The sequence below is a fragment of the Triticum aestivum genome, chromosome 3B (genome assembly GCF_018294505.1).
Source record: "Triticum aestivum cultivar Chinese Spring chromosome 3B, IWGSC CS RefSeq v2.1, whole genome shotgun sequence".
In the NCBI taxonomy this organism is placed as follows: Eukaryota; Viridiplantae; Streptophyta; class Magnoliopsida; order Poales; family Poaceae; genus Triticum; species Triticum aestivum.
The window spans coordinates 17,731,365-17,746,826 of record NC_057801.1 but is presented as its reverse complement, the minus strand read 5'-3'; the positions used below and the strand labels follow the sequence as shown (position 1 = coordinate 17,746,826).

The following is a 15,462-nucleotide window of genomic DNA, read 5'->3' as shown; positions in this document are numbered from 1 at the left end:
AAGCACGAAAAGCAAGGAAGTCAATATAGACACCATTTTGTCGACTAGTACGTCTTTTACCATTGAGATAATAGCCACCCTTAGGTGGCCTTTGTTTGAGATTCAGCTTCTGATTCAGGGATTCTACCCCTCTGAAAATCTGAATCACAAACAAACAGCCAGCTACCCACAGTTACACTGCGAGGTGTCCCGAAGCGGAAGCTGCGAATTCGGCGATTCCCGGGCTGCCACTTACCCCAATAGAAGTATACCTAGTTTTCTCCCCGTTATTACAAGACATATGCCATACCCTGACCTCCATCCACCGTCGAGCGCAAGGAGAAGAGACCTACCCCACACATGGTGAATGTATCGGCCCCTCCATCTCGCCGCCCCCGTCGCCAACTTTGGGTACGGATCCGACTGCTCCACTCCTCCCTGACCTCCATCCACCTCTTGCTACTCTCCATCGATCCAGCCACCGCCCCGGATCTCCGCGTTGGCATCCATGACGGTTGGATCCAAACACATTCGCCTCTCCGACATCTGCCACCTCACGACCTCCTCCTCTCCCCGCCGCCCCAAGGTCAATCTGTGTTGCCCCAACCACACACACCCTCTACTGCATCCAAGCCCTCACATGGGTCGTTCCTGCTGATGGTCGGCTCATTTCTTGCCGCCCCTAGAAAATCGACATCAACAGCCGGCGCTGCTACTCTGCGATGCTTCCTAGTGCTGCTACCTCATTTCCTGGTGCCGCTGCCTCCTAGATCAACAACAATAGCCAACGTTGCTACTCTACAATTTTTTAGGATGTTGTTGCTGCTCGGTTTTGTAATTGACCAATTGTGGATTCGGGGGCATTGCAGACATTTGACAATACTTTTGGTTTTTCTACAGCCTGGTAAACAAAACAGCTAGCTTCTGATTCTCAAAATCTACAGCTACAGCTGATTCTCTGGATTTCAAGGCACAACAGATTTCAGGAATTTGTAGCCCAAACAAAGGGGGCCTTAGTGATATATGCATGGCTTTGAATATAAAGTTGGTCTCTAGTCAAATAGCTAGAGGTACAACAATTCCATTAAACCCCAAACAATAATTAAAACATTTAAGAAAACAAGTCAAAATTTTAAGAGATCTAGTCTACATGCAAAATTTGGAAGGAAAATATAGGCGGTAAACGACATGAACACCCAAACTAGAGTTACTAATGATTGCACCAACTTCTCTCTATTGTATAGATTAAAAGAAACAATTTTGATTTTCTCAATTAGGTAAGCTTAGCTTTGACTTCCAGTTTCTTAAATATATGCTCAAACCCCTAACTTTTGAAACCAGGTAGATGATCTCTCACACCACTCAAAGTGGTTGTATTGATTGGAGAAAAATATTTTTGCATGTTACAACCTAGCATAAAGCATAAAAAATGAAACATATGATTTTTTTTAATATTTTTATAATTAACATCTTGTTTTTATAAATAAATCACAAAATATATTTAAAAGTCAAGGAAATGTTGAGAACTTCTTTAATAAATATTTCCTACAGAAGCTACGAACAACATATGGGTCCTGTTAGAAATGAAGAAGAAAAATCACAAGTACTATTAACAAATAGGGGATTGGAGGATTGTTACAAATAATTTGTGAATATTCATGAAAAAATAGCCTTGTTTCATGGCTGTTCTTGAATGCTCCTAATCATGTTTTTTCTTACTTTTTCGGAATTTTCCAATCATTGCCTTTAGATGTTGAATTTCCTGACATTTGAGCAAATTTTAAATTTGACTATCGAATTTCCCTTTTCATCTTTAACGTCTTTTCATTTTTCTTTATTTCTTTCTTAACCAGACCGCCGCGTCTTCAAAACTATCGTCGCTTCGTCCAGTAATACCGCCTCGAAGTCGAGCGAGGACCCCAAATGTATCCGACTTTCAAAGTTAAGTGTGTCTAGTTTGGAGTTTATAGACCAAAACAAAAACAAGATCTGACCAATGGTTTAGTGACAAAGATAGACTTAAAAAACTAAATGCATACAACTTGATATGGGCACTGGGACAATGTGCATCTCCCATTTTCACCAATAAAAAGCCATTTTAGCCGGTTTATCATGTACTCCCTCCCTCCAGCCCGTAATATAAGAGCGTTTTTCACACTGGTGCGTAGTAAAAAACATTTACTCGGTAACTCTAGGGGGCGTGTGTGGAATAGTGGCAAGTGGAGGGACGCGGGTGGAATTCGGCACTGGTCAATGATGAAGGAAGCATCTCATCTCATCTCTAGTGCGGTACCGGCCGAGCTCCTTTTCCTCGCCCCGTTTGCTCTTGCGCCTCGTACAGGTAAAGCTTGGCCAGAGAGGGTTTTCGTTTCCCCAAGAGCAAGAGCCAGGATGCAGGGCGCCGGCGCCGCCGAGGGGAGGAGCAGGGGCTCGCCGTCGACCATGGACAAGGCCGACGAGAGCGCCAAGAAGGCGCGGCTGGACCTGCCCGACGCCCACTCCGTGAAGCAAGAGCTCGTCGCGCACGACGCGGCGGCCGGAGCAGGCGCCATCGTTGCGGTGCCGGAGCACAGCCCCAGGGCGGAGCTCGCCGTGAAGATCGACATGTGCGTGCTCCACTGCCCGCTCTGCGCCCTCCCCTTCAAGCCCCCCGTCTTCCAGGTTCTTCCTCTGCTCCCTTCCTTCTTCGTCCACCACACCCGGTCGATTCTTTCCTGCAGATGTGCTGATCTGCCGCCGGAGTCCGGTCTGTGTGCCTGCAGTGCAAGGGCGGGCACCTGGCCTGCGGCGGGTGCGCGGCCCAGCAGCCCTCCGGCCAGTGCGGGGCGTGCGCGGACGGCTGCGGCTTCTTCGACCCCTGCCCGGCGCTGGACGCCGTCGTGTCCTCCACCCGGGTCGAGTGCCCCAACGCCGGCTGCCAGAGGTACGTCACCTACCACGAGGCCGACGAGCACCGGGGCGCGTGCGCGCACGCGCCCTGCCGCTGCACGGAGCACGGCTGCGCCTTCGTCGGCGCGGCGCCGGACCTCGCCGGCCACCTCAGCGCCGCCCACTCCGTGCCGGTGCGCGCCATCCGCTACGGCAAGGTGAGCCGGCTCCAGGTCCCCGTGTCCACGCCGCGGCAGCTGCTCGTCGGCGACGACGACGGCCGCGTGTTCGTGCTCACCGTGGGCGCGCTCGGCGCCGCGGCGACCGCCGTGTCCGTGGTTTGCGCCAGGGGGAGCGCGGCCACGAGGCCGCGGTTCACGTGCAAGATGTGGGTCAATCTGACCACGTCCGCGGCCGCGAACGGCGGCAAGGCGGACACCGTGCTGGTGGAGATGCAGATGAGGAGCAGCACCTCGCCCGGCGCCATGGTCGCCGCCGGCGAGCCGACGTTCCTCGCGGTGCCGCCGGCGTACCTGGTCCCGGGAGCGGACGGGGGCGACGGGGCGGCGGGCATGGAGGTGCCGCTCAGCGTCCGCATCGACAAGATCGCGCCTTGGTCCGACTGATTGATTGATTGACGTCCTCCGTTCGTGGCAGTTGAAGCTTACCGAGATGCAACTGAAACTATCTGGAGATGTTTGATACTGTAGTATGATTGAGGACACTTGCATTGCATGCTACTGGTCCTGTTAACAAATGCCATAACCATGGGTGCTGAGTCATAATTATCTGAGCTTATTAAATGGATATGAAAAAAAAAGATTTTTATTGTTGTTGTGTGCACCCTTGGAAATTCGCATGCTATCGAACACATCATTTTCCTTTGGGGGGCATCATATTTCTCTACCAACTGCACCAACAATGCTCCATGAACTGCTTAAACTGATGTTAGACATGAGCACAGCTCAGACTGATGTCAAGAAACGTACTTTGTGTGTGTCTTTCTACAGTTAGAATACCACACACATGCTATTTGATGGAACATCCATTTTTTTCTGCATGGTAACAAAAAAAAAACTATGTTCAAGTAGGAACCTCTGCTCAATGTACACATAATTTTTCCATCTTGTATGACCTCTCCAATGTAAAATTATTACATTGCCTATCAGGAAGTGAAGTGAGGTATTTTTTCTTGAAGGACAAGTGCCTGGCCTTTGCCTCGCTTGAACGTGTTCGTGTACGTCAACGAGCGAAGGTGCGGGATCTCAAGGAAGGTGATGCTGACACCAAATACTTCCACATGAAAGCGAACGGGCGCCGTCGTAAACATTTAATACCCTACCTCAAACAGGGCGACCGAATTGCCACAGTTATGGAAGAGAAACTAAACTTGGCGGGAGAATTCTTCAGCAAGCTAATGGGCACCCCGGAGCTGGCCAGTAATAGGAGTTCCTTGCGGTGGGAGTCTCTGAATCTGCACAACCTGTCGTCAGAGTTGGCGCATGGTCTCGAATCAGATTTCACTGTGGATGAGGTCAAAAAGGTGATTATGGACATGCCCTCCGACAGGGCACTAGGTCCGGATGGCTTCTCTGGACTGTTTTATAAAAAGTGCCGGGATATCATTGCTTCGGATCTAATGGCTGTGATGAAGGCTCTGCATGAGGGCTGTTTTTATTCTTTTGGAGGTCTCAACACTTCAATCCTCACACTCCTGCCCAAGAAATCAAACTCTTTGGAGATCGGCGACTTCATACCGATCAACCTCATCCATGGTGCGGCCAAGATTTTCGCTAAAGTGCTTGCTTGCCGTCTGGATCCGCTCCTGCCCACACTCATCTCGCAGGCACAAAGTGCTTTCATTTCCCGGCGCAACATCCATGAAAACTTCAAGTTTGTAAGGAACCTTGCTCGCATGCTGCATCGCAAACGGAAGCCCTCGGTTCTTATGAAGATCGACATCTCCAAAGCATTACCCTTTCTTGGGAGTTCCTCCTGGAAATCCTCGTCGCCAGAGGATTCGGTAGGAAGTGGTGCTCTTGGATATGTGGGCTGCTCTCCACTGCCTCGTCATCAGTACTCATCAACGGAGAACTGAGCTTTCCTTTTGCCCTTGGCCAAGGAGTCAGACAGGGTGACCCCATATCACCAGTGCTCTTCATTCTGGCTATGGACGCCGTCCATGGCATGTTGGGCGGTGCAAAATAGTTTGCTATCTGATCTCGGTATTGGCATGAGGGTACCCAGGGCGTCGATGTTCGCGGACGATGCGGTATTGTTCTTCTCGCCGATGGGAAACGACCTTCAAATCATTGCGGCCATTCTGAAGCTGTTCGGCGAGGTGTCGGGACTCAGGATCAACATGATCAAAAGCATGGTAACTTGCATCAGATGCGACGAGGAGGTGGTACAGAGGGTTGTAGAACACTTTCAGTGCAGTTACCAACATTTTCCCGTGCTGTACCTGGGCATCCCTCTGTCTATATATCGGCTGAAGAGACATGATTTAATGCCGCTGGTTGATAAATTCTCCAACAAAATGAAAGGATGGAAGCCGAAGATGATGGCTACAGCGGGTCGCCTCACTCTCACTCGCTCAATCCTCATGGCACTGCCGGTCCACCTTTTGGCGGCACTGCCATTGCCGTCCTGGGCGATCAAAATCATCAACCGTCGTTGTCGTAGCTTCATTTGGAAGGGCGAGGAAGAGATCAATGGGGGCCACTGCCTGCTCCCATGGTCTAGGGTGTGCATGCCCCGGGAGCTTGATGGGCTTGGAGTTTTAAATCTTAAATGGTTTGGTCTAGCACTTCGCTGTAAATGGCCTTGGCTGCGCTGGGACGCGGATGAGAGGACGTGGCATGCTCTGCCCGACGTGATGGAGAGGGAGGTCCAGGCCCTTTTCAACGCAGCCTGCCAAGTCAGGCTGGGATCCGGTGAGATTGCCAGATTTTGGACTGACCGGTGGCTGGAGGATGGCAACTCAGTGGCCCAGATGGCGCCCCAACTCTTCTCCTTCATCAAGAACCGCGAGCTAACTGTCAAAGAGGCCATCCACAATCAGGCCTGGACCAAAGACGTAGCCGGCGGGCTCTCGCTACCTGCCATTGTGCAGTTCCTCAAGGTATGGGAGTTGGTGGAGAACACTACCCTCAATATGGATGCCAGGGACACTCCGCGCTGGATGTTGACAACGGACAAGCAATTCTTTGTCCAGAGTGCATACAGCCTGTTCTTTCTAGGCAACACTCGCTTTGCATGCTCAAAGCCAATTTGGAAGTCCAAGGCTCCACCGCGTTGTAAATTCTTCATGTGGCTTGTGGTGCATAAAAGATGTCTCACCGCGGACAATCCGGAGTTACGAAGCTAGCCGTCCAATCGAGTGTGTTCGCTCTGCCTGTCTGCGTCGGAGGACTGCACTCACCTTTTTGTCCACTGCCCATATACCCAACAGGTTTGGTTGCTCTTTAAAACATGGACGAATGCAGATTTCATTACCCCCGATGCTTCTTTCACTTCCACGGAAGACTGGTGGCTTCGGGCTAGGGCGGCAATTCCGAAGGCGGTCAGGAGGAATTTTGATACGGTAATCATCCTGCTGCACTGGAGGGTGTGGAAAGAGCGAAACGCCAGGATCTTTGATCATGCTTCCAACCCACCTGACTGGGTTCTGGACCGAATCAAGGAAGACGTGGCCATGTGGAGAGCCGCGGGATGCATTGCCGATCTCCCGGCTTAGCTACAGTCGACTGGCTTTGCCCGTGTGTGTTACCAGCGTTGGAGTTCCTTCACTCAGCAGCTCCTCCCAGAAGTCGCCAGTCAGCTCCTGTTGTACTCCGATTGAATTTCGATACGGTAATCATCCTGATGCACTGGAGGGTTTGGTGATCCCAGCGTTGCTACGGCTGGGTTCTGTATGGGGTCTTGGGTTCAGTCTAGTCTTCCTAGACTGCTCCTGTTGTACTGAACTTTCTCTTCCTTCTAATAAAGATCGGCCTCAGGCCCTTTGAGAAGTGAGGTAATTTTATGTTCAAGTAGTAACCTTTGCTCCAAGTACACACAATTTTTTTATAATTATTCCATTGTTTAACAAAATGATCTTTCTAGATGTTCTATCCGAAATTTGTGTATTTGTTATAAACATTGTACCTTGTAAAACGTCAAATCCTCTCGGAAAAATTCACACTTTGTTAAAACAGATGCAAGTCACTGCGACCGAAGCATCAAATTATATGCGTGAGCATCATTGACTCAAGGGAGTATCATGCGTTAGCCCCAATCGAACCATTCGCCATGGAAAGTCATTCCACTCATAATCTCCGGTCCTGGCTCAGAAGGAATGCTAGCTAGAAACACGACACAAAAATAATAATAGACTAAAAACACCTACGACTAAGTCCATATACGTTAGTTATGTGGAGGTGTGCCCCTGGTGACAAATATTTTTCATCCTAGGTGGCAGTCTAACTAATTACGGCCAAAACATGAGAAAAAACGCAATGCCATTAATAAGCAAACGACAAAAGTAGGATCATTGTCAGGTCTAGTAATGAAGGCCAGACCACAAGTTTTCACGCGAGAAGTGGAGTGATGAGTCACCATAGTGACGAGGGATCATCCAAGAGCCGACCCACCTATTCAAGTTTTTTTCGCAGGAAGTGAAGTGAAGTGCTTTTTAATATTCAAGTAGTAACCTCTGCTCCATGTACAAAGACTTTTTCCGTTTTGTATAATATTTCCAATCTAAAATTATTCCATTGTTTGACCAGTGACATAATTATGTGGAGATGTGCCCCTCGTGACTAAGTCCATAATTGTTTGATTACGGCCAAAACATAAGCGAAAATGTAATGCCGTCAATAAGTAGACAACAAAAGTAGCTAATGAAGGCGAGATGACAAGTCTTTTCACACGGGTAGTGAAGTGATGAGTCACCACCCTGAAGGGGGGGGGGGGGGGCATCCGAAAGCCAACCCACTCCTTCGAGTTTTCTCACGAGAACTGAAGTGAAGCTTTTTTCTTATGTTCAAGTAGTAACCTCTACTCCACGCACATACAAACTTTTTTTCCGTTTTGTGTAATCTTTTCAATATGAAATTATTACATTGTCTAAGAAGAATGATCTATCCAGATGTTCCGTCCAAATTTTTAATACTTGTTATAAATATTTTATTTTGTAAAAGGGTCAAAATCTCCCGGTAACAATCATATGTTGTCAAAATAGACGCAAGTCACCACGGCTGAAGCATCTAATTATAAAATGGAGATCGAAAACATGGCGTGAGCAACATTGAGAGAAACACGACACACAATAATGGACTAAAACCACATATGACTAAATCTATATACATAATTACGTTGAGGTGTGCCCCTCGCGACAAGGATTTTTCATCCTAGGTGGCATCTAACTGATTATTTTGAAGCCAAAACATGAGCAAAGACACAATGTCTTCAATAAGTAGACAACGAAATTAGCATCATTGCCATGTCTAGCTAATGAAGGGCAAGATGACCAGTTTCAGTCGGGTAGTGAAGTGATGAGTCACCACCATGATGGGGAGTCATCCAAGAGCCGACCCACCCATTCAAGCTTTCTCGCGGGAAATGAAGTGATGTAAAATTTTAAATTCAAGTAGTAATCCCTCGCCGAAGCATCTAAGTATAAACAGAAACCGAGAACATGGCATCAGAAACATCGGCGACGGTTGCTTTTCTGGTGCGCTGGTCCTTTGGGCCTTAATTAACATGACGACTTTCAGACTGTCTACAACAACAAGGTTTGCCCGGCTCCGGCGAGGGAGGGGCGATAACGGGTGGCGTGTCATTGACTCGCTACAGTGCTTGCAGTCATCGTTAGGTGGTCTATGGACATGGATGTAATTTTGTTATTTTTCGTTTTCTTTGTACCGTCATGATGTTTGATGAATAGATCGAAAGATTCTCCAACAAAAAACAAGAAACATGACGCGGAATAATGGAGTCGCTAGTACCGCCGGTGGGGGGCAGACAAGTCATCACAAAACGTGGTGCGGTCGTCGCAACGAGGGAACCAACGAACGGGTGGAGTCACAACATTGCATCGCATCGGGGCTAAATTTCGTGTTTTGACCCTTTTCTGATATCTATTCGAGATCTGACCCTAGTCTGATAAAATTTCGAGATCTGACCCTTTTGATACCGCCAAGGTCCATGGCGGTAGGGTCTAACAGCCTACCGCCAAGGTCCCTGGCAGTAGGGTTGCGTGCCCTACCGCAAATTTCTCGTAAGTGTTGAACACAGTGCGTGCTTGTGCCTACCGCCAAGCCCTTGACGGTAGGGTTGTACAGCCTACCGCCAGTATGTTTGGCGGTAGGGATATTTCCTGTCGCCAAGGACCCTGGCGGTAGGCTGTTACACCCTACCGCCATGGATCCTGGCGGTAGCAAAAGGGTCAGATCTTAAAATTTTTCAAACTAGGGTCAGATCTCGAATAGGTTTCAGAAAAGGGTCAAAACACGAAATTTTGCCTCGCATCGGAGGGTCAAGTCCCAAAAAAAAAAGAAGAAAAAGGGACTTAATAGCAGTAGGTGGCTACTCATGCACAGCATAGCGCCATGCATGCAAAGATGTTGTACGCATGCGCTCATCTCATCCCTCCCTCCCTCCCTTCCTCTCTGCGTCTAAATTTCGTGTTTTGATCATTTTCTAAAAGTTAATTGAGATCTGATTCCAGATTATAAAAAATTCGAGATCTCACATTTTTGCTACCGCCAGGCGCCATGACGATAGGGTGTAACAGCCTACCGCCAGGGACCTTACCGGTAGGAAACACCCCTACCGCCAAACAGGCCGACGATAGCCTGCACAACCCTACCATCAAGGCGGTAGCAAAAGGGTAAGCATATATTGTGTTCCATACTTAGAAAAAAAATTCTGGTAGCGTGTGCAACCCTACCGCCAAGGTCCTTAATGGTAGGCTGTTATATCCTACCGCCATGGACCTTGGCGATAAAAAAAGGGTCAGATCTCGGAATTTTTACAAGAGGATCAAGATCAGATCTCGATCAAGTTTCGAAAAAGGTTCAAAACACAAAATTTAGCCGCTCGTCACATTGGCGCAAGACAACGACAAGTAACTGACTGAGCTGCACGCCCAGTACTGTGCTAGTGTTGGTACCTATCAGAAGCGGATACCCTGTGGACTGTGTGGTGTGAGGCTCAATGGGAATCTGCTGACGGGCCATGGCAAATCTGGGCGAGGTGGTGGAGCCTTTGGCTGTTTGAGCTTAGAGCGTCTCTAGCTAGCAAATTCCACAACCGATCCAGCTGCAAAAAAATAGATTACGGTTTACGAGACAACATGCGCTGAGATAGAACAGATCCCGCGTACAACATCGGCTTTCAACACGATTTAATAAAGAAACTAGTAGTTCACGCCATAATTTAGGAGTTCCAAACATAATTCATACAAGCTAAATTAAAACATAGTTCAAACGGAAATTAAATTAGTTCATACCACGCGGGCTTCTACTTCTAGTGCATACTTGCTCTACACGTTCGCACCGGAGCAGGAGTTGCCCTCGTCGCCGGAGCCGTCATCGTGTGGCGGTGGCGGCTCGTTGCCGTGCAGACTGTGGTAGATCAGGTTGTTGGAGAGCGTTTGCTGGAGTTGGTACTCCACCCAGAGCCAGGCCCGGGGGGGGGGGGGGGGGGGGGGGGGGGGAGGAGGGCGGCCGCCCCGGGCCCCCGAAACAGAGGGGCCCCCACGTATGTGTGTTCTCTGTATCAGGCCCATGAGGGAAAATGATTCTAGGCAAATTTTGATGCAACAGACCTGTACATGCGAACATTACATGCGGTAAATCAGCGATTCGGTAAACTGGTGGAACTTCCGTTTTCCTCGCATAGGTCCGTGCATGACGATATGAGCGATATCACGCACAACTCCTCAAGTCCCGCAAGTCCATGTGCGACCCCGCCGCCGACACAGCCTCCTCCCGCAGATCCCTCCCCCGATGGTTCCTCCTCCAATGGCGGATCGAGTAATTTCATGTTCATCACCATGGAAAGGAGTAACAATACCACCGGCCCTGGCAGGCAGAAACTACAGATTGATCAGGTTAGCATCTTCCTGATGCAGCATCCAACAAAGCTAGATAGATTGATATGTGATTTATTAGTGGCAGAATTAGGAGATAGTTAATTAGCGGAGAAGACTAGGATGCCCGTCTGACTAATTTTTGAATGGCAATTCTTCTGACTAATTAATCTGGTTGTGTTGGATATCGATGAAAGACGAGGGCAGAGGATGTGTAGAATCTATGGAACAATGATGATAGCCAAGCTTAAATTAATTGGAGGATTCATGGCCGATTCAATATTATTAGGTGGCAAAATTAATTTTTAATGTTGCAAATTATAAAGTTATTCCAGCTATGCGGAGGAGCTCAAATTATTTTTGTTTGCCAAACTATGATGAAATATACAATGGATGAAACTTCCCTGTCAAAATCTTAACAAAAGTGAGAAATAATTAATATAACAATATATAATTAGATCCTAGAACTAGGTCGCAAGCTGGTTTTGCACCCCATGATAAAAAAAGAGCAATTCATGTTTAAAAAATTAACTTTTTTTGAGTTGATTTTTAAAAAATTAACTAAGCATGCACATAATGATTATAATTTTGGATAATAAAGGGCCCCAAATTTTGTTTTCGCCCCGGGCCCCTGAAATCTCAGGACCGGCCCTGCCCAGAGCTCCTGCACGCGCCTGGGCGCAGCTACATCGCCGGCCACGGCGGCCTCCCTCGGCTGCCATCACGCGGTCTCGGCCGCCCGTAGCCGCCGAAGGGCCGGGTCGAAGATCCTCCCAAGGCGCTGCAAACTTGCCCACACGCGTGACCTGGCGTTGTGGACTTCGCGCCATGGATGCACGCCGCCTCCCTTTACGCATCTGTCACGAGACGGCGGAGGGAGGAGTTGCCGGCCTCGTCGTCGTTGTGACGCTTGCGGCCGACGAACCCGCCGCGCCCGACGGAACCCCCGCCGCACCCGAGCCCGCCGTGCCGACCGGAACCGTCACCGCCGCCATGCCTTGCACCCGGGATCGCCATCGCCGGAGAGATCCGGTGGCCGGGGGCGCCGGGAATCGCTGTCCAAGGGGAGGTGATTTCTCGTCGGAGTGAGGAGGTTTGCAGTGGAGGAGGGTACGAGATTTGTGGGATGGGAACCCTAAAATGCGCCGGTGCCCGAATATATAGTGGAAACGGGGGTGGTTTACGGGCCTCCTCTAAAAAATTTACGGGTTGGGCCCTTTTTCGCAGATCTGATCGGGCCGGTTTTTTAGCCCATCACGTAAACCGTCCCATATAACGGAGTTCGCCAGAGTTTTAAGATATCTGCTAGAGATGCTCTTAGAATGTTCATCTCTTCTCGTATATCTTTACGGTTACTAAGCTCCCAGGAATTGACGCCCTCTGGTGAATCGAGGTTGTAATCGGCGCATGGGCCCATGATGTTAGCCTATGTGCGCGTGTGGTGCTCGATTTGGGCCTGGTTGGCTCGCTGTAACGTGCGCCTCTCTCCCCTTCCCTGCTTCTCGTACGACAGAAAAAGGTGGCGGCGGCAACGACGGCAATGGCAATTGCGATTTGGCATCCAGGCAGCGGTGCTCGAACGGAATCGAGTGAGCTTGGACGGAGGTCAGTGACGCGCGTGTGTTGATCCCCCTCCCCTCTGTCTCCCTCTCTCTCGTCTGCCCTCTTTCTTCGGGCCGGCGACTAGACGATGAGCTATGGTGGCTGACTTCTTCCTGCAAGTGGAGGCCGGGGATGGAGTTGGCAGCGGAGGTTTCTGCGGCTGGCTGTGTATGGCTGCGTCTTCTTGCTATAGGTGGAGGGCGTGGGCGTTGTCATTGTTCAACAACCCACGTTGGGCTTCTTCCTATTTCGACAGCGGTCTCCCGTCGGACTGGTGCGTTCCATTTGTTCCGTCCTTGGTCCCTTCCTTGTTTGTTTGAGGTGTTCACACGCCGGTGCCGTTCGATTGAGGGCCATCAGGTTCATGGCGCACACCAATTTTGGATCAATTAGCGAAGTTAGAAATGAGGGCCGACTTCTCTGGTCCTTTAGTGATGAAATGCTGGATCTTCGGTGATTTTCCATAATATGAGTAGATTTACAAATTAGGACTGCAGAACTGACTTATTGTCGATATGGAGGAGATTGTTGTCGACCGGTTATGTGCCAATTTTTACCATAGACTACCGGTTGGGTTTGTTCTGTAGAATTGAATTGCTCTAGGTTTAAGCTTTTCAGTTCTGAGGTTTATTTTATCATGTAAAATAACTCTGGACCTGGTTCAGAACATTTATCGATAGAGATAGGTTGATCGAGTTGCTTTCCTGCTTCTAGGTCTTGCAAGTGTGTCCTCATCAAACGATCTAGCTTTATTTTTCTTGCAATTCTTTACCTCACATGTGTCTTCCTAGATTAAATTTGTTTGTTACCTTCAGGTGCTCCGGCTTGATATATAATTGTACATTGTCTGTCGATACCCTCTGTAAAACTACGCATCCTGGCTCTATCTTAGATACAAATTGTTTCTTGCATAAATGTTTGCTTGTTCCAGCATTTTGGGTGCCATAATTTGTTTGTTACTGCTGCGGTCACCTCTTAGTCATTTCCTCACTCTTCTTTATTCGGATGAGCTATAAGATGGAGGTAAATTTTCTGATATTTTATTTACGAAGAGGTTTATTAAACTTATTGTGACTGAATATTACTTTTTTGCTTCATTTATCAGAATAATGCCAAACAATGTCTTTTCAGTCAAGAAGCGATCAGGATGCACACTCTAGCCAATGTGAGGGTGATAATAGCCAATATATCTTCAAGTTCTTTTGATCATTGAAACATCAGCTTATGCTTCCAGCAATGACGATGATTCAAGAGTGTACAGTTTAGTGCTTCCATTACCTCTCGATGCTTGGTAGGGAATTTTGTTTCAGGTAATGATGGGTGTTGTTGTAGCCTTAAGTGGTGCTTGAGGGAATACATTTCTTGGTATCAATTTTATAGTCACGGTTATGGAACCATGTGTATAGATAATTGTAACTGAACATATATGTCAGGTTTTGTGTACAGTCTTGAAAAGTAGGCAACTCTGCTCTATGAAGATGCAGTACATTATCCACATGCTCTCTCCTTACCTGCACTCTTGTGTAGTCAAACTGTAGCACATTGTCAAAAGCTGCCAAACTGTTGTGTTCAACATAAAATTAATGTCTAAATAATATGGTGTTAGAAACAGTTCTTTGATGAAAACTTAGATGAAAAGATTATCCAAAGCTATCAGTAGAGAGTGGTTGCGGATGATATTTGCTACACGGTGTGTGAGGTAAGGCAACTCCAACATTCTACCACTTGTTTGATTGATTCAGAATGCTTATATACTGAAAATAGGGCAGTTCTGGGTGGCAACATGTGTTTTTTCTGGCAAAACGAATAGCCTTGTGAGTCATCTAGTGCACCATCCTACCGGAGCGGACTTTCAGTGCACGGCAGCATTGGCGCACTTTATCCATGCCATGCGCTGCATGCATCGTGATTGGTCCAATGGGCTCCATGCTCTAATATATCAGCAATACGCGAGGCATATATTGCATGGAGGTGGTACGTTCTTCAAGGAAAACCATCGCAAGCTCAAGACGTACCAGCGCACCACCTTCTGTTCAAGAAGGTTGCTGGCCTGATTTTGGAGCCGTATTGGTCTCCGGGGTTGTCTTTGGCTGGGGGCCGAATTCAGGACGGCCCCCGCCTTCAGCATCCATGGGGGTCTGCTCCCCCATGTGTCCGGTTGCCGAGGTTTGACCCTCCGGCGCCGCCTCGACGGTGTCCTGAGCTTCGCCCTGGCCTGGGCCCCTTTGGGACGACACCTCACTATTGTCCACGCCTCTGGGGGAGGACGCCGTCGGGAGGGTCTTGCTGTCCATCGCATCCGGGCCCAACGAATCTTCTGACAAAGATCGCTCGATGTCGGACCCGACCGGACTGCAGAATATGTGACTCAATACATTAATACTATGCAAAAGTGAGACTGGATATATGGATGTGTCCGGGTTTCTTGGTACTCATGATTTAGCCAGGGGCTTGACCTTGGGTTCCCACTCCAGGCTGCTGTCGGTAGTTGCAGTTGATTCGTCTGGAAGGGAGGCTTTCCCCTTCTTAGGCGTTTCGGCCTCCAAACGTGTGGAGGCCGTCCTCTTCTTTCTCCCCCTCGCAGGGGGGGACCGGCTTTCCTCTTCTTCCTCCTCCTCTTCCTCGTCTTTTTCGGCGGAGGAGTGGGCCTCGGTGTCTTCAGACATCACGTCCGAAATACCCTTGCGACGAAGCCCGCCCCTGGTCTCCTTGGCCTCCTTCTTGGCCTTCTTCTTCGGCGTCTTATATGGCGCCAGGACCAGCATCTTCATCAGAAGTGGCCCGGCTTGTTCTTCAGGCAGTGGAGCCGGACAGTAGATCCACTCTGCCTTCTTCGTCCAGCCCTGGGAGAATTGTTAGGGAAATATTAGGTGTTTTCCCCAAGGTATACAAATGAAGGATACACCTTGAAAACATATAAAGACTTACCGAACTTG

General features: G+C 48.7%; 1 protein-coding gene across 1 annotated transcript; it reads left to right on the top strand.

Moving 5' to 3' along the window:
* The first annotated feature begins 2,201 nt into the window (after positions 1 to 2,201).
* Positions 2,202 to 3,732, top strand: LOC123064391 (E3 ubiquitin-protein ligase SINA-like 10). Its single transcript, XM_044487876.1, has 2 exons — positions 2,202 to 2,640; positions 2,742 to 3,732. Exons 1-2 carry the CDS (start codon positions 2,233 to 2,235, stop codon positions 3,471 to 3,473), a joined length of 1,140 nt encoding a protein of 379 aa, XP_044343811.1. The 5' UTR covers positions 2,202 to 2,232; the 3' UTR covers positions 3,474 to 3,732.
* The last annotated feature ends 11,730 nt before the right edge of the window (positions 3,733 to 15,462 follow it).